The 21,858-nt window shown below is 44.0% G+C and overlaps 1 protein-coding gene across 1 annotated transcript; it reads left to right on the top strand.

Moving 5' to 3' along the window:
- The first annotated feature begins 10,998 nt into the window (after positions 1–10,998).
- LOC130534572 (coiled-coil domain-containing protein 138-like) lies at positions 10,999–18,737 on the top strand. The gene is made up of 15 exons (XM_057048836.1): positions 10,999–11,319; positions 11,572–11,611; positions 11,799–11,913; positions 12,011–12,114; positions 12,297–12,460; positions 12,725–12,862; positions 13,009–13,128; positions 13,289–13,366; positions 13,453–13,560; positions 13,790–13,942; positions 14,016–14,132; positions 15,266–15,458; positions 16,097–16,270; positions 18,240–18,378; positions 18,487–18,737. The coding sequence occupies exons 1-15, from the start codon at positions 11,239–11,241 to the stop codon at positions 18,611–18,613; spliced, it is 1,851 nt and encodes a 616-aa protein (XP_056904816.1). The 5' UTR covers positions 10,999–11,238; the 3' UTR covers positions 18,614–18,737.
- Positions 18,738–21,858: the final 3,121 nt, after the last annotated feature.

The raw sequence follows: 21,858 nt of genomic DNA on the forward strand, positions 1-21,858 counted from the left end.
AAGCAGTGTAAAAGTGATGTATTAAACAAAAGGGAGTGTCAGAGGTACAGGAAATGTTTCATGTGCAGCAATTAATTAAAATTTCACCATCATTTAATTTGATTTAAAAACTTCAATAATTGATGACATTGTGAATCAACACTCAGGCAGATTCATAATGTGGATATTATTAACAAACTGCATTGGCCCTCCACTGCTTGCAGATTTAAAGAACTTTAATCACAGTGTTGCATTTAAAATTTTAGAGCACAAATTCATGCAGAAAAAACAACAAATGACTGAGGAATATAGAAATATAGGCTTATTTACTTACAAGATAACTCTATGGTTATCCACACATATACACACACGCACACACACACACACACACACACACACACACACACACACACACACACACATACACATACACACACAAAATCTAAAAAAAACCTCCTAAAAGAGTAAAATAGGACAGGGAAGAACCCAAACCAATCTGTGGTATTGGATCCTGCCCTCATCATTACTTGATTGCCTTTTTTGTATACCGCCCTCTCATGCGAAGGACTTAAATTATGTCAAAGAAAAGACAGGAAATGACTGTATTTCATCTCTAATTTATTTGGAATTCGTGTTTTTTTGGTGACCTTGTAAACCTTCAGGTTATCACCATAGCCAGATGCTACCTGCACCCATATGGGTGGCTACTCACAATTGGATTATGGTTCCATTTCAAAATATTCAAGATGAGCCTCCAAAAAGTGCTTTTTAAAAAAAATTATTTTGGTTTGAATAGTTTCAAGGTTTAGAGTTGGTTCCCAGGACTCCCCGGTCAGCATGCTAACCTACAGACCTATCTCTGCACTCCAAAAACATTTGATGTGACATTATATTGAATTTTAAGCACAGCTGCTTTTTACGTTCACTTTTGAAGCTTACACATCTTCTCCCTATCACAGTTATATAACCTCAGAGTTATTTGACTGTATTGGTCTGGATCAGACCAGCAGCACGGCGCGTTGCTCGCTCACAGACAGAGGAATGTTCTGCTCGCTATCTTTCATTGCTCCAGTTTATCGTTTCAGAATGTTGAAGCAGAAATAGACCTTTTTTAAACAGGGGTGATGCTTCTGTGTGTGTGTGTGTGTGTGTGTGTGTGTGTACAGGCCGGTGACCCCGAGCGTGGAAAGCTTGAGGTTTGCTGTGGTTCCAGCTCCTGAGGGCTTTCAATTAAATCAAAACTCAATATACACTTAGACCAGAGGAAAGGATTAACAGTTATGTCTGTTTACAATGTACAGCAAGACCATCCGCCCATAACACAGGCCACTCACATTCCTCCGCCTGCCCACACACAGCGTAACCAGGACCCATGGCGATGTCTCAGTACAGCAGATTTCAGAAAGCGTCACGTTGAAGATCTGAGTCAAATATCAGCTCAGGCCTTCAAATAAAGACGCGCCGGAACGGCGCTCTGCGTCAGCGGGGAGTGAATGACTTGTTGGGAAACTGGAAACTGCTGTACCTCAATACTTCATACCTGCCGTTTGTTGTACATGCACTGAATCCAAAGCCTCCCGTTGCAGGAGGCATTCCATTCATAAAAGCAAGACTCGCTGCTGCAGCGGCAGCCTGGTTCTGGGTAATGTGCCAGTAATCACAGCGGCCAGTACATAGCAGTCATTCCTCTGCTCACTGAAAGCACATTTAGCAGCCAACACCTGTTTCCCCTCGCTCAGTCTCCATGACGCTGCTCTTGCCTGCATCTGTCACGTCTTTCTTTTTTTTCTTCCTTTTTTATAAATTGGTGTTGCAATTCCTGGAATGTACAGTAGCAAACAGCCATTTTATTAAACAGGCTGTGTCAGAAAGGTGCTTTTATGACCTTTGAGGGATGTTCAGGACACTTTCTGAGTGTAAAAGAACTATTAACTGTTGCGTATGTGCTTCTATATGATGAAATCCAGCATTACATTCACAGGCCCATCTGTTATATACACACATGTGTACTTATGTGTGGAATCAGGTTTCATTTCAAACATCTGTATCAAGTGATAAACTGGATAAACTAAGAAAGATTTCTCATTTTAAGGGAGCTTCTAAATATAAAGCTGACAAAACCTTGTTTTGTTCTGTTTTTTTCATTCTTGCTTTGATGTTTCACAACTGATTTAGAGGCAGCGCCGAGCTATAAATAACATGTTTGCTACTATATTGGGCCTCAGTCACTCTAAATACAACCACCTGCCTCACAGAAGTCCTGTAAACAGGAAGAATGATCTTCAAATCCCAGCAAATTAAAGACTGAAGATCAAAGTAGATTAAAGACCTCAATAATGACCAGAAAGACCCAGGAATCCCAGTGTTGTGGCTATTTCAGAGCCTTAAAACTCACAGCAGTGAGTAAACTGGCCCTTCCACCTGCCTGTCAATCATCCCAGCCTCCAAGAGCAGCCCTACCTGCTGCCACTGTCCCATGCAGCCCATCATGACCATACCAGACATACCAGAACCACCAAGGGACATTCCTGGACCACTGACCTCGATTGTTGTTTTACATTAGAGCTGTCCCCGAAAACAAGTTTCACCTCGGGGTTAAAACAACAATGCGTGAGTGAACAATGCCATTAGAGCACTTTTTAAAAAAGAATTATACATTACAAAACCCACTTCTTTGTTTGTCTCTGCTTCTTTCTCAGTTACGGCTGATTATTATCTGAGTAAAACAAAAATAGAGGCTTAAACTGAACATGAAGGAATGAAATTCCAATAACGCATTAATAGGTGTTTCCCATTAAATATTAATGTAAGATCATTGAAATAATGATTGACAAATCATGTTAAAAACAAAAATTCTTCTGAATGTACTTGTAAACAGTAACATTTGCAGTGTTGCCTTTTTAGTTTGCACCAACCTGTTGAACAACAGTGGTGCGGTGATGATAGCCTTTGACACAGCAGCCAGGTTCAGGATGTAAAGCCTCTCGAGCGATGAGCATCACGGGTGTAGCCCTGCGATGGCGGTGACAGACGGACGGACGGAAGAACCCAACAAACTAAAACCAACCCGTCACCAATCAAGCCACCAGTGCTGCCCAGTCAAATAATCCAAAACTGACTGAGGCCTGCTCACAGTGTGTGTGTGTGTGTGTGTGTGTGTGTGTGTGTGTGCGTGTGTGTGTGTGTGCGTGTGTGTGTGTGTGTGTGTGTGTGTGTGTGTGATCACGCGAGCAGAAAGTGTAATCTGAGGGATAACGTGATGCTTATCCAGCTGATCCCCCGCCACCCTGGGTACTGACAGGTTGACACCCGTCATTCTTCACATTAACTTTGCCTAATTGGAAGGTAATTCCACTCTCCTCTACTGTCCCGCCATTGTCCATGGAACCACCCCCTGCAGCCTGGCTCTTTATGCCGGCACCCTATAGCCGGTAAACCCCTCAGCGGGGCTTCTTGTCCGGGTCCAGAGTCCTGGAGGGGCCCGTCACTGTAACCTAGGGAAGTGGAGTTGCAGGACTTCCTCTGTGATGATGACCCACATGCTGGGAGGCTCTCCGCGAGGTTGACAGGAGAGCCGGCCCTAAATTATATCAACCTGTCAGTGTCCGCAGCTCTCCCGCCAGTCTCTCACACTCATACACACACATTTAGGAAAGGGTCCTTGAATGACCCCCAAAGAGCTAAAATAATGGTTTAAATGCAGTTTAAATCAAAACAGCAAAACACGACAGATTATTGGTGTCTCAAATCACACATTTGAGACCAGTCACCATGAACCCAACAGGCCCGAGACCCTTGTTTAGGATTATTAATCCATACAAACCACAAATCCAGCTGCACTGTAGCTCTCGTCCCACCCTGACAGTGATTGACAGGTGTTTGTAGAGTCACTCCGCAACATCAGACACGAGACATATGGGAGTCCCTCCCTCCTGTCATGTCCACCTTCCCATGAGCCCTTTGTGGCTTAGGTGGAGGTGGCAGGAGCAGTCAGGAGCATGTCAGAGCAACAGGAAGAAGCTAGCACGCTTACACCCAGGCTCTCCCTCTCTCTCTCTCTCTCTCTCTCTCAAACACACACACACTCACACAAGCACACAGGCATCTTACAGGAAAAGCAAACACTCTCGCTGTCGGCCCCCCGGGGAGTGTGTCAGCTGTCATTAACTTCCTCGACTTCCAGAGAAGTGGGGAGCTTCCCCTCGCTTCCCCTCCCACACACAGGTGACTCACTGGGTGTTGCATGCTGGGAATGCCGGCCTCTCTGCTGCATGCTTCTGTCCTGTAAAAAACAGCGAGCTGGGGGCCAGAACAACACCAGCAACTGTCAAAGACAACGTATCAGTATACAGGTTTGTACACAGTAAATGTAATATTTAGAAGGTTTTGCTTATTTAGCAGTGTGTGTCCGATCGTGTGTGTGTGTGTGTGCATGTGCACATGATGGTGTAGGGGGCATGTGTGGAATGTGTGTGTGATATAAAGGCTTTTTCCTCACACCACAATGGTGTCTTTGACAGGCGGGAGAAGGGAAGGCTTTGTTTGGTGACACCACACAGTGTTGTGAATGCCCGACATAGCTGCCATTCCTCTCTCTGTGCCCTCCGCCAGGCCACTGGCTTATCAGGGATTCCTCTCCTTTCTGTCTGCCCACGCACACCCCTCACTATGTGTGTGTCTCTGTATGTGTAAGTGAGGAAAAAAGTTTGTGGAGCACAGTTGCTAATGCCGAGGGAAATGCAAATGAGCTCCTGAGGAGAACGGGGCCTTTGTTTGATGACATATCGCTTCACAAGAGGTCCACTTTTGCTGTCAGCCTTCAATTAGCTGCCATGCTGTGATTTGATTACATTATTTTGATTAAGTGGAAAAAGAGCCCATAATGAAATTAATGTCAAAAGGATATCCATTATAATGTGTTCATAACAGTTAGGATTAGATTTTAGCTGAGCAAACACATCAGAGCTTGACCCTCCTCTTGTGGTAAATGTCCTTTAGACACGCTCGACACGTTCTCTCTTTTCAGTTCAGAAATAATCTGTAATCGTCTCAGTTGCTAATTGTGGCATTAAACAAGGCGACACAAACAAGCTAGTGAAACATTTTGTTTGCATCATAACTTGTCTCGCATCCCATTTCGGGCATATTTCCAGGTCACAACTTACATGTTTAACCATTTTTTGGAAATACATCTGCACCAAAAAACTTGTCCCAAATTTGATCCCTGCCATTAACAACTCGGAAACTCTGGCCGGTGGGCAGCTGTGTGCCGAACCTATAATTGAGCGAAACGCATTAAAAACAAGTTTACGTAACATCATTACTGGATAAAAGGCCCTGAGTGTGCAATTCGGAGATCTTTCCAGAACTCATGCTATTTTCCATTCACTAATTCCATTCCTCCTCTTTCATCATTCTGTTTATCTCATCGTTGCACTGCGAGCTGCTGCGTCAGTGAAAAGCTCAGTCTCCATTCTCCTCCCAGTAATCAGTCTGCTTCTTCAAGCTAAGACACGACCCTCCAAGAGGCCTGGTACTAAAATGGAAGTCGATTTGTCGTCCACATCTGGGCCAATTCAATAGCTTACGTATAAGCATGTACGCAGCTGTTGTCCTGTGTGTTCAATGTAGGTTTATTGTTGAAATGTGATTAAATGAGCTTTGGTGGTCCTTACAGAGGCGGTAAGGAGGGGAAGCAATGAATTACAGGTAACTGGGAGTTATGGTAAACATTAAGAACAAAATGATTATGAGTATTACAAGTTCTTATCATCCGTTTCACTGTCTGCTGTGCCTCGTGTGTACGACAACAGAATAAAACATGTAAAATCTAGTTTTTCTAACCAGCTTCACTCAGCAGAGCTGATTTAAAGATCTTTGCTACAATGAGATGTTTCTATGTAGACGCCAGTGTGGAACTTCGCTCATCAGCTCCTTTAGGAAACATCTTCGAAAATAAGTCCAACATCTGGAGAGGTGTGAAATTCCATTCCCAATGTGAACCTCGCTGTTATTGCTTATTCCGTGTCGCGTCAACAAGGCTTTTGATAATTACTCAAAAATCATCCTGAACGCCGGGGCTTTGAACAACCCCGTCGCAACTTGAACAGCACCTAAAACGCCGGTTTCAACGGTGAGATTAATCGCAGCGAATGAGAGGCCATCAGACATGTTTGCTGAACCCTGAACATCTGTTTGGGCTTTGTTTTAAGAGAGCTTCAGGGGATTCTGGAAAAACTTCACCCTTCTCACTTGGGCTGACACGGATTGGCGCCGCGTACGTGGGACTGATCGCCCGTGGAAGGCGTCAGAAGCAAGACGCCGGATCTTTGGTCAAGGGGCTGCAAATACTGACAGTCAGGACACCTTTGATCACCCTCCCACAGAGTCTCTGGTTTATGGTTACTGGGGTTGTGCAAGGCACACAGCGTTGTCAGGAATTTGGGAACCTTGCATAACAGTGAGATTGTTTAGATGACCATAAAAACTGTGAGTAATCAGATAATTGTAATTAATGGGGCTGACGTATTTACATGCAATTCAGAAAAGCAATAATCAAAAGACCCTGGTTTGCATGTTTCTGTCCATGAAATGGATTCCTTTTGGATGATCTCACAGTTTTCAATTGTTTTCAATCCAAAGATTGTTTACTAGAATGTAATAAACACAACATAGCGTTGTTATTAATAGAGATTCTGATCAAAACCAGGAGCAGGTCGAGCTCTGACACTATAAACCTCCAAAGATCACACTTTCCAAACACAATCACCAGCAAATCTAGTTTGTAGTTTAAAGAATATCACTAGACTGTATTTAGTAACATTTTTCTGTATCATTGTTCCTTACGGGAGCAATTATGTGAATGTTATTGTAGCTTATGTCCTCACACTCCTCCACCAGTCCTTCTTTTGGGACTTACACACACACACACACACACACACACACACACACACACACACACACACACACACACACACACACACACACACACACACACACACACACACACGTGCGCACACACGTAACCAGTGGGATGATAATAAGAACATGCACAGTTCATTAACCCCCAGCTCTCCCAGGAGCCTCCTGCAATTGAATCATAGTCACATCGTCAAACCTGTGAGAGCTCCCATAGGAGTGTTATTAACAAAATGATCTTTATAACAACTCACACACACATCTTTAATATCTGTGTTAATAGAGTATTTCTGCTTTGATGTCAAGCCAAAGTGGGCGTTAAAGGTACGCCTGGAGGCCCGTTCTTCCATGTTAGTGCATTCTGAGTCTGTGGTGCGTTCACAGCCCCTCCGCTCCCTCGTCCCTGAAAATGAGGCCGTTCCGATCAGGCAGACAGTTTATTTCCAAACAAACAGCGTCTGGCCTGCCGCCTCACACACATTCCAATACTTCCAGACAGGCTTTCAGAAGCGGGAATCAAACGGCAGCGGAGTTGTTAAAACATGACATTCCCAAAAAAGGGCCGCTGGACCCAAAGTCTACCAAGAGACATCCCACATGACTCAGTGCTGCAGGAATGACAGAACCGCCAGGGTCAGTGATGAAGGTCTCCTAATAGATATAGTCTCCTCTCACTATTTCTGTCCTACTGTACCTCTCTTGCATCATAAATAATTCTGAAGCTGCTTTGGGCTCAGGCTCATTCTGTTTGGGCCTCAGGGCCAGTTGCTCAAGGGTACCTCAGCAGCACAGTGAGGGAGGGGCAGATGTTGTAACACAACCCAGCCTAGCTGATTCTACTGGACTAACCTCTGAGCTGCTGCTGCTCTAATAAACTACATGTAGAACACATTCCGCTGAGTGTTTGGATGATCTTTCTATGATATATATGCCCACATGGGGAGCTGTGAATGTGCACGGTAGCAAGAATGCTGTGTGTTTGGTGAGTGGGCGTGGAGGTCGGGTATCGCGATCAGCGATTGCGTTAATGTATTCGTGTACGATGGAGGCTGACTCAGGGCAGCTGTCCCAATAACAGTGGGTCAATTCAAGCTGGTGGCACAGGGGGGCACCGCCATCAAAAAAAGAAGCACTTTGACGTAACCAAAGCGACCGTGTCTAAGGGAGGGTCTTTTTAGGGCCGGACCAAAAAACAAAGAGGACGAAATACGATTTTTTTTTCTCCCAATGTGATCCAAAACCATTTTTTAAAAATTGACAATGTAAACAACAAAAGACACATCACTCATCTTTTTGAACCAGATTTGGGCACCTTTCATATGTCGCCCAGTGTGAGCAGCAGCGGGCCCCATGACGTCAGCCTTGGTCGGAATTCGTCGCAGCAGTGAAAAATAAAAACCCAAACAAACCCAAAATCAAATAAATGATCTGTTGACTCAGCGTTAGAATAAATCCGAGGACAATGAAAGCACAGAGCAACATGGCTCCTAACCTTAATCACACTTAATTTAACCTGTTTGACTATAATTAGCACATCTCATCTATACTGGAACATTTGCACTCATCTAAAAGTCTGATTAAACCAAGAATCCATTGAATAATTAAAACATTTTTATGTGTTTCCATTACCACAAAAGGGAGAGATTAGGGGGGCTTCCCTGCTTCTTACTGTTTCATGAACCCCAAAGGCCTTGTAGAGTGTGTGAAGGGTAAACATTAAAATATTCATGTAGCAATTAAATCTGGAGAAATTAGTCTAATAAATATAACTTGACAAAGCTATTGCATGGACTTAAATACTAAAAATTACTTAAATGATAAATCCTGCAGGTTTTTTTTGTGGCATTTATTGCATGAATATGACCAGTACAAATCAGTGGTGTTAGGTAGGAGAACCAGTAACAGAAGCTCTCTCAGAAACAAAGTGCTTTGGAGTTAATTTATGGGGAGATTGTAAACTAATGTGGAACAAACTAAATCAACTGAACTAACAACACAGTTTAGTTTAACTGAGAGGGATTTCTGAAGCAAACCATCTTGTTGGCAGGCAGACGTCCCCCCAGTTAGAGACCTTTATACATTTGTCTGCTATAGTCCTGTAATTCCAGCATTACAACTGGAAGAATTGTGACGTTTACTAAAAATAAAAAAAAAACAAAAAACTTTTTAAATGCAAAAATAGACAGACTCCAACTGTATACCTTCTTGTATCAAAGGCCGATAACACTTCATTATAAATATGGATGGATCAGCCGTTTTGGGTGATTTTAGTCTTCCCCTTCCATCCTTTAATAATTCTATCATGGAAAAATCTCATAAATGTCCCTCACCTGCCCTGGGATGCAGTATTGTGTCCAAGCTCTATGGTGATTTGAGTACTCCTCCCTCCCCCCACCCCAAACCCACAGATCCATCTTTAGAGTTGGCATTAGCATACATAAAGCTGCTCTGTGGACTCAAGGAGTCATGCCAGGAGAAATGCAATTTTTCCCTCTCAGCGGTACATTCCCATCACCACTTTAATTGAATGTGAGAGAGTTCCTGTGGCACGCGCACAGCTTTATGTCAAGAAAGAGGGGATAATTGCTTTTTCAGTACATTGTAGCAATATGTTGCTAATTCAAGAATGGAGCTTGATTGTTTTTGTCTAGCCGTGTCCCCAGGCTCATTTGTGGGTTTTGTTAAAAAGCAGAAGGTGCTGGCGATAAAGTGCAGGCCGCGTCCCTTTGGAATGTCTGTCTGACACGCATTTGCACCAACAATGGGACTCTCAAAATGAACACAATTTCTTTCCCTTTGTAGAGTAGACCCCAAACATTGCAGACACATGCTAACAGGGACCGTGCTGTGCAATAATGAGGAAGATCATCTGTAATTTGGAGGTAATAGATGCCCCATTGTGTAGTGTCCAACATCAATGACGTGTGTGGAATGCCTGTCAGCTTTATAAATGTGGAATACAGACAGGACGTCCGACAGAGATGCTGAAGTGCTGCCGGAATCCATTACACTCCGCCTCCGGAGCAGGTCCACCTGAGCACCGACTGTTGTTCTGGACCAGCTGTAACCATGAGAGATGCCATCTTTCTCCCAATGCTCTGGCATACTTTGTGGAAACCAAGGAACAGTTACCAATGTCCCTGACTTTTATTTGTGACAGTTGTAGCAGCTGTAGGACATTTCTGCCCCAAAGGAACAATGCAGATGCAGTCATTTTGGCACCAAATCCTGCAACTGCCCCTTTAATATACTAAATTCCCCTGTTACAGCCAATTTATCCCAGGACTTGTCTCTCCAAACGTTAAAATTCTAATCTTGCAAAGGTTTATCAAACACAGAATCTGGTGTGTATCTGTACCAAGCCTAAAATTAAAACAAAACAAACAAAAAAAAACCCCAAACCTCACATTGACTCTGCAAACCATAAATGTAGCCCGTGCACATGCACACACAAGAGAGAGGAGAGAGACTATGATAACCAATTAATGAGACTAATTTCCATATAAAGTGGACAAAGCAAACAACACTCTAATGAAGATCACCGTTACTATGCTCATTAATTTATCTCATTGTCAGCAAAAGCCTGCAGCGACAAAATGATTGAGTCATTAGAATGTGTATCAATGTCATTAGCTGCTAATTAGCCACAGCCACAGAAGCCATTCATCATAAAGCTTACTTGTGGACTCTTGAACAAACTTTGCACCATTTGCCACATAAGAGGTGAAAGTTAAGCACAAAAAAGAGCCAGCGATGCCGATTCATTGAGCTCGTTGCCATGGTTTTTGGGGAGGCAGTGACACGCCCCGGTCAATTGTTGAAACTACAATTTTATACCGGAAGTCATAATCCATCATGCACTGTTTCCACGATCTAAAAACCAATCCTGAAGTTTATTACCTTTATTTTATTCAGAGGGCTAAACTCAAAATGAAAAAAGTGTTTGCCATTTACTAATTAGGTATATGAACGGGAAACTGAGTCTTCATTAGTGGTCATTTTATGTTCTATCACTGGGTGGCGCTGCCCACGGGAAGCGCGTCGAGATCACGTGACCACTTTTCCGCCAAATTTGGATTGCGTCTCCTGGTTTACATGTTCGGCAGAAACCTGCGAGTTGTCGAAGGTTCTGTGGTGAAGAAGACAGGCGGATGTGCAGCGATTGAGTTCCAAATTATTAAACTGACCTGTATATTATACTATCTACATTAACGCTTAGTAATTTACAATTGTAATTTATGATAATTTTAAGGTTTTCTTCCCCGGGAGTTTGTCGATTGCTGACACTGGCTGGTAGCGATAGTTTGTCGACATTACAGGTCTTAGTAGTGTTTGTTTACTATGGAAAAGCCGTTTGAAGGAACTTCTGAGACCGATGCTGTCGCGAAACTTCAGCGGAAATATCTGGACAGGAGGACACAGGTGTGAGTTTTATACAGATCCTAATGGGATCTTGTCTGAGCACCACTGGGCCAAGCATGGTACACATATAGTACGAACGGTTCGATTTCCTAATTACTGCCCCTACCATCCACATAAATGGATTTATAGTTCATTCGTCGTTTCCAAATTGCTCTGTAGCGTTCCATTATTTGTAATGAATTGAATCCATTTCTTCTGAGACTGAATGCACTTGATAGAATTTAAAATGTGCCATAATCTTGTGAATCTCAGTTGCCACCATCAGAGGAGATTCTTCCAGGAGCCAGTGATGGTGAGTGTACTTTACATTAAAACCTCCCTGGCCCAGTTTAGATCTTGAGCAATCTATAAATACTAATTCGCTTTGAAATGTATTTTATTTCTTCACCGCTTTCCCATTGCACACGTTAAGTGCATTATTGAAACAAACAAAATAAAGGTGTAAGCCCTAATTTGTTATTCACCTTTATTCATTTCAGAGGCACCACCACAACTCACCTTATGCACCAGATATCACCACCCAAATAAAGCACTGACTTACTACACCAAAGCTTTACGCGAGCTGTGTAAAGTTGTTACCAGTTACCCAAAGGAGTGAGTCTAATTACTTCTATCAAATCCAATTTCCTGTGTTTGTGATGAGTGATCTGTTATGTGTTGGACAATGCGTGTGTGTCCTGTTTTGTTTCAGGTTTGCCAGTGAGCTCAGTGATTCCAGTGACAGCAGTCAGGACCTGCAGGAAGGCTGTAATGTTGCTGTATTTCAGGACTCCCAGGGAGTGTTTACAGAAGCAGGTGTGTGTGTGTGTGTGTGTGTGTGTGTGTGTGTGTGTGTGTGTGTGTTTTAGTGATTAGATCATGAACCGGACGATTTATTTGCAACACTCCAATCCATTGTTTCCAAGACTTTTGTATTTAAATAATTAACCTTTGGTATGTTGATATTTATTTATATAATCCTTCCTTTGCCCCTGCAGATGTCACTTTACCATCTTGTCTGGATGGCAGCCCTGGATCCCCAGAAACCCAGAGAGAGGGAAGGTTTCCGAGAGCTTGTCAACGTCCTGTTTCGTGCCATTCCCCATCTTCAGTGTTCACTAATGTGTTTCAGGAAATGATGGCCATCCACACACAGCTGAAAGTAAGAACCATGCACAATATCGAGACATAGAAAAAAAAGTGTGTTTGTGTCACATTTTCAGTATTTAGACAATACTTACAGTATAGCTGCACATCTTGACTGCTAATAATGTCAGGATTTGTCTTTGGAATTCCACATATTTGTAATTCATCATGTGTTGTCAAGTGTTTGCAGATGAGACAATCAAGGACAATGTGAAGTCCAATTTGAGGAAATTAATGATTAAATAAAATAAATCAAACTCAAACATTTGTATGTATCCAGGCAGAACATCAGCGCCAGCATCATTTTGAAAGGGAGCTGCAGGAGAGAGAGAGGAGACTGAACCAACAAGGGGAGGCTTTTGTGAGGATGGATGGGCTGCAGGAGACCTTGGAAACTCGCATATCTGCTTTAGAGAAGGTGCACTCAAGGGCTCAGCTCATTCTCCACCGGTCTCCTCAGTTGACAGTTTAAACTTCACACAACTGCCTCATATCCTATGACTGGTAGGGTATGTCCATAATATCATAATGCACAAGAAATTACTGTTTGTGTTTTTGCTGCAGAAACACCATCAGGAGGTGAGTGAGCTGCAGGAGCGTCTTCGAGAGCAGAGCAAAGAGAACAGGCGCCTCAAAAGCAACTTTGACACTATCAGGGAACTCAATGATAACATGAAGAAACAGGTAAACAGTGTTTGTGTTAATGATTGTTTAAATTGAAGCTCTGTGTGCTCATTATGTCCATGAAAAGCATAGGTCTATTTTAATAAGTTGTAACCGGCCTATACCACACGGGGGCGCGCTAACACAGCTGTAAATGTCTGTAATGTCTGCAAATACACAGCTGAACGAGGTCCGTGAACAAAATAAGAAGCTAGTGAACCAGTCAAAAAGGGTTTTTGCTCGGCTTGAGAACCTACAGGTAAAAACAATATTCACTACATGTGATTTCAAATTAACTTTTTCCAGTGAATCCTAAAATTTCTTCCATTGTTTGGTTGCCTTTAGAGGAAATGTGAGCACAGCGTGGTACCCAGAGATTGTTTTAAGAGCACCGAGGTGATTAAACCTGTGAAAAAAGACAGAACTGTTGCTGCTATGAAACCCACTGACAAGGTAAAAAACCGACCACAATGTAATTGAATATGTGAGCTTTTGTGGCACGTTTGTAAGCCTCGAATATAATTCATCTTAGGCACATTGATGTGCTGCTTTCTTTTTCTTTGAGATGAAACTAGACCTGACAGTGATGGCACAGCTTCACCTTCTTCCCCAATAAAGAAATCTTACTCCAGTTTTTGTATTTTAGCTTCAAAGTAAGGTTAGGCCACTTTTTGTCTTCCAGAGTTGCTCCAGTCTTGCTATGCTGAAGCTCCTGGCCTTTCTGATGGACTGGATCCTGGATTCCCAGATGTTCACATCAAGAGCGGGAAATGAAAGGAAAGGCGTCGACCAGCGTTGGCCCCCAGTAGCTGCATTTGGCGAAAGATGTGTGAAGGTGGCCTGTTCCCCCGTGGCTCCGCTTTGATTCTTTGCTGTTTTATGTCATTTATGGTGCTGTATCTCTTTAGGTTCTGCCTTTGTTGGCGGATCAGCTTCATCACACTTGTGTTTCACAACCTGAACTCTTCCTCAACCTTCTTCGTCTCATTGACGGGGCCTTGAGGCACATTGATCACAAAGCCCAGGTGATACCTATTTATTTAACTGCATTTAGTTTACACAGTAGGATATTGGGGCCAGTACTTCATAAATCTGTGACCTTATGCTGAGGCAGCTCAGGTAAAAGATCAATATAATTAACTTTTTACAGAAAAACCCAGATATTTGCAGGGATGCTGCGAGACCTTTTTCAGTGAACGTATTACACAAGTAAATTGCTAGATAAAAACAGCATTGACAAAAGAAACATTTATCAATGATGGCTTTTTTCCCCTGTAAAAGTTCCCTAAAGATCTGCATGACACCCCCCACCCCCCACCCTCCTTTCATCCGTCGGTGCTTTGTTTCTTCAGAGAGGATTGGTGTTGCACAGAAAGCTGCTGGATCAATAGCGCGCAGCAGAAATCGAGCGCAACACAGCGTTCCATCAGTTACACATTGACTTCAGGCAGGGAATATCCCCCTTCCTCTGCACAGCAGGGAAGACTTTTTAATGTCTGGAGGTCCTGTCAAAGTTGGTCCGCTGTTGAAACGAGCTGCTGTTATCCGGATTTTCCTGTTTGCCAGCGCGGGGAACAAAGTCAACATCATCAGTTATATAAAGAGGCCCAGACACATGACTGACCGGCCGTGTCACTGCCGCTTCATGTCTAACGGGACAAGTCAGCGGTTTTCCAGGTGGATCTGACAGCTTTGGCGCCACCGCCCCACTAAACGTTGGGTTGGAATAGAAGCAGCTTGCAGCTTTTAACCATTATCTTTAACTTTCATTAACTTGAGCCAGATTCCTTGTGTCTCCGCGGCCCCTCTCGCAGCACAGAACAGTCCAAACATCAATCCTCCGCTGTCGTCCAGCACGCGATGCCTGTCATGCCTGCACGGCGACGTGTCCGACGCTCATCTGGAATCACATGCTGCCTCATTACTGCAGCATGTTTCCACTTTAATAAAAACGCCATCAGCGTTGGGTTGAGTTCCTGTGTAGCGATGATGTATTGACCCTGAAAAATGCGTGACCCTGCTTTAGAAATCCTACATAATAGCTGCAGTTAACAGATTTATTTAACTCGGTCTAAGCCCGTGGGCTCTCTGTCAGACTGAAGTGGTGTTTTTTACATTCCTCAGTTTACAGTCACTAACTGTGTGTGTATTCACACAGCACGCAGCAGCGTCTGTGGCGGTGCGGCAGATAGGAAAGGAGCTGTCCAAGCTCCTGACCCCCATTACTGCACCTGCAACTGAGGAGCCACAGCTGAAGACAGGGGGATGCTGCCACTGGCCCCCGTTCCTCAGCCCCTGTCCCCAGACAAGGGTCCTGTCCAGCCTCATCGTCCTGCGCACTGTCGCACAAGGTAATGATGCTGAACACACACACACACACACACACACTGCATTCGCTGCATTTTTGACTGCGTCATATAAAGACAAGAAGGCTCTCACAGCTCCTGTGTGGATATGTAATTAAATATCATTGAAAAAGTGAACTTGTAGTTGGATTTATTTTGTGTTCTCTGATCTGATCCTGATCTTCGGGATTCCCTGAATACTTAAAGGATTTCTGAATGTTATACGGTAACTCTTCTGAGCTGCACAAGCATCTGTTTATAATGACTCCCTCAGCACATCTTTATTCTGACTGCACGCTGTCTCGCCAGCTTTGCTTTCTAACTTTCTTTGGTCTGACAGGAAACCAAATGGGATGATGTAAAGAAATATAACCACACACACACTCAGACTCGCACTCACTCACCCTTTTTTCTCCTGCAATTTTACACATAATAAGTACCATCCTTCAAGGGATTAACTCAAATTGCTGCCAATACCAACAGTTAGCTTTAATCTCTTTTGGACCTTTCAAAAACATTTCCTTCACAGTCACAGAAAGTGTTTCAGATGAAAAGAATTTTATTGGGGCAAAAGGTGAATAGATGCAGGGAAAGGCAATTTATTAAACTGAATCCCGTCTGTCTGTCTGTCTGTCTGGCTGCAGCTGATGTGTTAGCTTTAGCTCTGGACAGTCTCCACGCAGCGCTTATGTCAGAGGAGTGCCGAGGTTTGTTCCTCCGGCACGATGGAGTGGATGTGCTGATGCTCATGCTCCGGACGGGCCGTGGAGGTTGGCGTACGCCGTTAGATATTCTGATGCGACTGGCTGAACATTCCTGTAAGTGATTTATTTTTATTTTTTTAAAAATTTATTTTACGTTTCAAGATTACAGCTGCTGCCGGGACACATGCACAGAATAAAACTACTGTACACTTTTTAAGCAGATAAAGCGACCGGTCATTTCCCTTTTCTAAATAACACTCATGAAATATAAACAACAGCTTTGAAAGACGCTAATGTTTTGGGGTAAACTTCAAGGTTTCGGTGGAGCTGCTGAAGCCACAAGCTCAAATTTATTGAGACCAAACACTCGAGCACAAACTGCCTCGATTATCCAATAAGACAAAAATGTCCGTGAGTGGACTTGATCATATCAGCACTGCTGTATATAACCTATATTTCCATCCATTCTCATGACTCCACTCATTTAATCCATTTTGAATTCGCTCTTCAGTCCATTTGTGGTCCACTGCAACGTTGCCGTTCAGGTTTATAGACCGTCCTAACTAACACCGTTTGACCAATGAGGTGCCGCTCCATATGGGAAAAACCAGTCATTTCAGACTGCAGTGCGCACTCTTAAATATACAGCAGAAACATCTGCTGGGGGCACTGGGTGTGCGTTTCATTGGGTCTGTAAGTCCAGTTCGACTTCCTAATCACTGTGTTTTATGAGCAGTCAAGAAGGGAAACGAGAGCGAGGCGCGACACCCAAATGTTACAGTAACAGTCGTGCCTGAGACACATTTACAAAAACGTTCCCTTTTCTACGAAACACCTTGTTAACGGCACATTTATGCATCACAAAACTGCGGTCGGTCATCTAACACACGGCGAGAGGGGCTCCCAACGCTCCTTTTAACCTCGGCAGTCACATATGGCATTTGTTTGTGTTCTTTTCAGCGTTCCCAACGGTAAAGGAGTGTACACTATTCCAGGATTTATTGTTCGTTTGTCCTGACACAGAACTGTTTACCTCTGCTTCTCATCCAGCCCCCATGTCGGCCTTCACCATTGTGTCTTTGTGTAAAACCACGTGTACCCACACAGTCGTATATGTGCAGAATGTAGCAGAAGATAAATAACGTAAGACCTGGGATGTACAATACCAAGGAATAAAAGTCCTCTCAGGAGTTGAGAGTAGGAAAAGGCTTTCCCCCTCTATTTTCAGCCATTCTGTCCTATTTTAGATTAGATTTTTCACTTCTTCCAGCATTTCTAAAATAGGCAAGTTCAAATATGTGATGGAACAACACATTTAAGAATGTTAGCCACAGAAGAATATTCTCTTTTTGAATAACCAGTGTTGAGGAAAGCTTTATTAATGGAACAGCTTTCTTGCTTTTATGTTTCTTGTCAGTGATGGTTAAAGATGTTGTGGGCTGATTAAAAAAAACAAAGAAAGCCAGGAGGTTTGAGCACCATAAACACAGTCAAACATGCAGTAAAAACATGCATTAATGGTTACAAACTCCTTTTGTGATACTTTTATAGACCTTCGATCCAGTATTAGTCAGACTGCCCCCATCTTGTTTTCTTTATATGATCCTGGGCCTGTTCTTGCTTCTCCAGCCTTCTGCACTGATTTGATGCCAACAAATCATCTGTACCAGCCAAAAGAAAGTCCCCGTGAGGCTCTAATTGTGTTTCTGAAAGAGCGAGTGTGTTTAAAGGAATGTGGCTTTAGCAGAAACAAATGTTGGTTCAATAGGAATCCTCTCATTTTAGTGCTCCTTAAGGTCAACATTTGCTATTACTTATTTTAAAAAATGCGCCCTTCCTTTCTGTAGATTGATGCAATTGTCCCCTTTCTGTTTCATCTGCATGTGTGTTTGTGTGATCACAGAGCCACTTTTGACAGGCATCTGTGTCTTGGTGCAGCTCGGTTTGACCATCAAAGGACTCTCATGGTTCGATTGTGCGTCCGTGTCGGTTTAATCCTATGCTAATCTCAAAAGCACGGCGATCTGACGTCTAGAGCATTAACACCACAGCCAAACCTGTTCCTGCTTTATCCTTTTTGTAGGCTACTTACAGGCTTTTTTAGATGCCTGCAGCTGCGAGGACTTTTTCCAGACGGCCTCCCGGCTCCTTAAAAACCCTCATCTGGACCTTCCATCCCTGGAGAAGCTCTCCATTCTCCTCCAGAAACTCTCCAATATCAGGTAGATGCACTGTGACCTCCATGCTGGTGATATCACCCAGTTACAACCAGTTCTCTGATATTGCATGATGGGAATCACCTGCGTGCTCAGACATTTGTGTTTGCCCAGGAAGAACCGTCGGCTGTTTGAACTCTCGTCCCTCCGCCGTCAGATACAAGAACTTCAGGACAGAAGCAGCCCCGAGGACAGCTTCCTGTGCCTCAACCTCAGGTCCATTCTGCTCAACCTTCAGTAACACACTCACCATCGCTCCCGCTATATTCTATAGAAATGGTGTGCTATGTGTTACATGTGTAGCGTTTGCTGTGTGTTGATAATGTGTAATACATGCAGAGATTTTATTTTTTTAAACCCGCTCACTCGGTGCCTGTTTTGTGCCTCGCTTTTGAGAAGTGGCCTTGATGATGTCTGATATGTTTACAGAAACTACCCTTTTCAAAGCCCGTCAAAAACGATCCAATGTTGTTGCGATTGATCTCGGCGTGAAATGAAGTCGGGAAACTAGAGGGAGACGTTCAGCATTCAAAGCAGCTCTGCCTGTAATCTTAAGCTTCCTGTAATTAAGTTTAAAAACCGGTGTGATAACATGGGGTGATTAAAAGGATTCGGTCAAGATGAGATAAGAAATCTTTAGCTGTCCCATGTGTGGAAATTTACCAACGGCTGCATGGCCCCTGAAGATCAAGCTGCATCACATCATCCCAATAGAGTGCTCTTCTAACAGAGCGTTGGCTTCCTGGAACCACCTCCCACTGCAGGTATGGGAGGCTACTGGTTTCCTTGGATCATGGTTGCAAGTGTACACCCCCCCTCTATCCTCTGAGCATAACATGGACCTATTAAATACATTTAAATTGAATTAAAGCCAAAAAGATAAACAGCCAATAGCAGCTTGGACAGGTGAAGTCAAGAAGTGCTTATAAGTGTAGTTTAAGGTTATTACCCAGTTGGAGTAAATGTATGGCGCTCGTAAAGGTAATTCCAGTCTACCCAACAATTTAGTGTGAGGAGCTCTTGTATAGATTTAAGTTAAATCAAATGTAAGCAGCATTGTATTGAGGAGAACACATCATTGACCCCCTCTGTGGTGGATGTGGAAGCACCAGGAGAAGAGCCTGTGCAGATCCTGGACTCTCTTCTCCCTTTTAATCAAATGTTCCCTTCTGCCTTGTGCAGGTCTGCTTTTTATCTACAGTACTGACTGATTGGGAGCTCACAGCCGAGCAGGCAACACTTTATTAAATACGCTGCACAAAGTAAATAATCCCGCTGGTAGCATGAGGCTCAGGCAGTGCAGCTCCTCCAGGATGACGCCCAAGCACACTGTGGCCAGAAGGTTTGCTGTTTCCTCCAATGCAGGGCCAACAGTGCGGTAGAGGTCGGCCTGGACACCAGAACTGGGAGATCGTGGGTCCCGATTCTTTCACTGAAGCCTTTTGACGCTGAGCATGTGACACGTGACCAGTTTGGTGCTGGGTCAGTGAGGGCCTGGGGAGGCGTATCCCTGGTGAAGTGGGCTCTGGGCTCCTCCACTCATGGTCTAGGAGGAGACCATCTACCAACACATCAGGAGGGGGCTCAGACACAGGGGGCGCATATGGAGGCCATACACTCCAGACACATCAGGAGCTCTCTCGATCAGCCTCTGATGTCTTTATTTGTGGAGCCGTCTACATCCCTCCATGGCACCAGCGATAATGGCACATTTATTGATTTCAGGAGCTCCAGGTGATCCTGGTCTGCGCCTGCAATCAGCAGAGCAGCGTCTGGCCCTCGTTACGGGCAGTTTTATCACGCGGCCGTCTGCCCTGCACAGCATCACCCACAGATCCTGACTTCTGTTTGCACTTTTTTTTTTTTACATCTAAAATGTGTCTGGCCAGTGTGGTTAAACTCATTAAAATGTTATTTGGCAGGAGGGGGGGGGGGCATTAGCGGTTCCACCTCAGCACAGCCATAAAATCAGGTCAGTCAGCAGTTCGACACGGCCGACCACCGCACAGATGTTACTCTCACCAGCTGCAATATGCAGAAATGTGCAGCTTGGGTAATGGTGCGAGCACCAAACTGGAAATGAGGAGTGAGCGGAAGCAGCCGTCAGGGCTTATCTGGGATCGATTCGCACAGAACACGCCTGATTCCCAGGTAGCGGAGGTTGTTTGATTCAGCGCCGTCTTTCATCTCAGATCATATCTTGACGGCGTTTGCCTGGGTGGCTTCATGTCCATGCTGCTCCTTCACAATTTTGCCTGTATGTTTTTTTTTGTTTTGTTTTATTTTGATTTTTTTTACTGGGGGTGCTTCAAAAGTTAGCGTTTCTCGGCTTTGATTAATGGGAGAGGTCTCCCAGGAAAAAACAAACCAAAAGATCACCCTGTTTACTGTGATGACAGAGAAGTGGATGATATCAGGAGCTTTAGGGAACATTGCACTCAAATCCAGTAGAGGAGAAGGAGATGGCTGCCTTCTTGTTTTTTCCTTTTTCATCCACACATCCCTGGTGCCTCCAGGTTGTCTCGATCTGTGACTAAATTTCAAGCGGGGGTTTCCACATTAGCACGAGGACACAAAGAAACTAAAGTAGATTGCTGTGATGAATAGTCATGAAAATGTGTGATTTATGATTCTTATCTTATTTTCCCCTTATTTTGAACAGATTCAGCAGCTCAAAGTAGCATTACGTTAACACATGAGCAAGTTGGGCTTGTCTAAGGTGTAAAACTAAAGTTTCTGTCACACACATGCGCTCATGTGATGTATTTTCTTTCCATCTGGCAGTATTTCCAGCCTTCTCTCAAAAATCAGCCAATTTTCACTTCACTTATCTACATGATCTAAACCTTCAGATGGTTTAAATCCTAATCCTAACCCTGAAAATGGCCACTGGTGGTGGTGGTGACTGAAGCACCATAACCCACCTCTAAAACACTCCACAACAGTCTGAAAGTTGGAGAAAACACCCCTGCCGGAGCTGATTCCAGCTGCTTAGGTGTGCTGTCAGCCGACTGACAGGGTCGAGTGGCTGCAGGTCGTCCCTGGGCGCGTATGATGTCAGCACAATGCTGACTGGTTGGCGCTCCTTGCCTGGAAGGAGGCTTTGGATCAATCTTATGCATTCCAAGCAACGCACTCTGTGTGTTTGACATGTTTTCAGCCTGAAAAGCTCCTCAGTACAAATGGAGCATCGGGGGAAACATGATGAGTTGGCCCTCAGCGGATCGCTCCCCCGTCCGGTGCCAAGCTGCTTCTCTGTGAACTCACTTAAGATCCTCTGCCAGCGCGTACACGCCTCATCTTTGTACGAAGGCCCGGAGGGTTTTGGCACCTGCCCATACACCCACTAACAGAGACTGATGTGTGCAGAGGTGACAGCTGCCACTGTTGTAACGAGTGCCTCACATTCGTAAGGGTTTTAGCTGAATCGCACGGGTCAGGTTGAAGTTGCACCTTTAAAAAAAGACACATTCTTGGCTGCACCTG

Source organism: Takifugu flavidus, chromosome 1 (genome assembly GCF_003711565.1).
Source record: "Takifugu flavidus isolate HTHZ2018 chromosome 1, ASM371156v2, whole genome shotgun sequence".
Lineage (NCBI taxonomy): Eukaryota > Metazoa > Chordata > Actinopteri > Tetraodontiformes > Tetraodontidae > Takifugu > Takifugu flavidus.

Excerpts from the sequence above, each read along its gene's own strand:
- LOC130534572 (XM_057048836.1), top strand. The coding sequence starts at position 11,239 with ATGGAAAAGCCGTTTGAAGGAACTTCTGAGACCGATGCTGTCGCGAAA. Across the intron at positions 14,133-15,265 it reads ACATTGATCACAAAGCCCAG|CACGCAGCAGCGTCTGTGGC; the intron begins GTGATACCTATT and ends GTATTCACACAG. Across the intron at positions 18,379-18,486 it reads CAGAAACTCTCCAATATCAG|GAAGAACCGTCGGCTGTTTG; the intron begins GTAGATGCACTG and ends GTGTTTGCCCAG.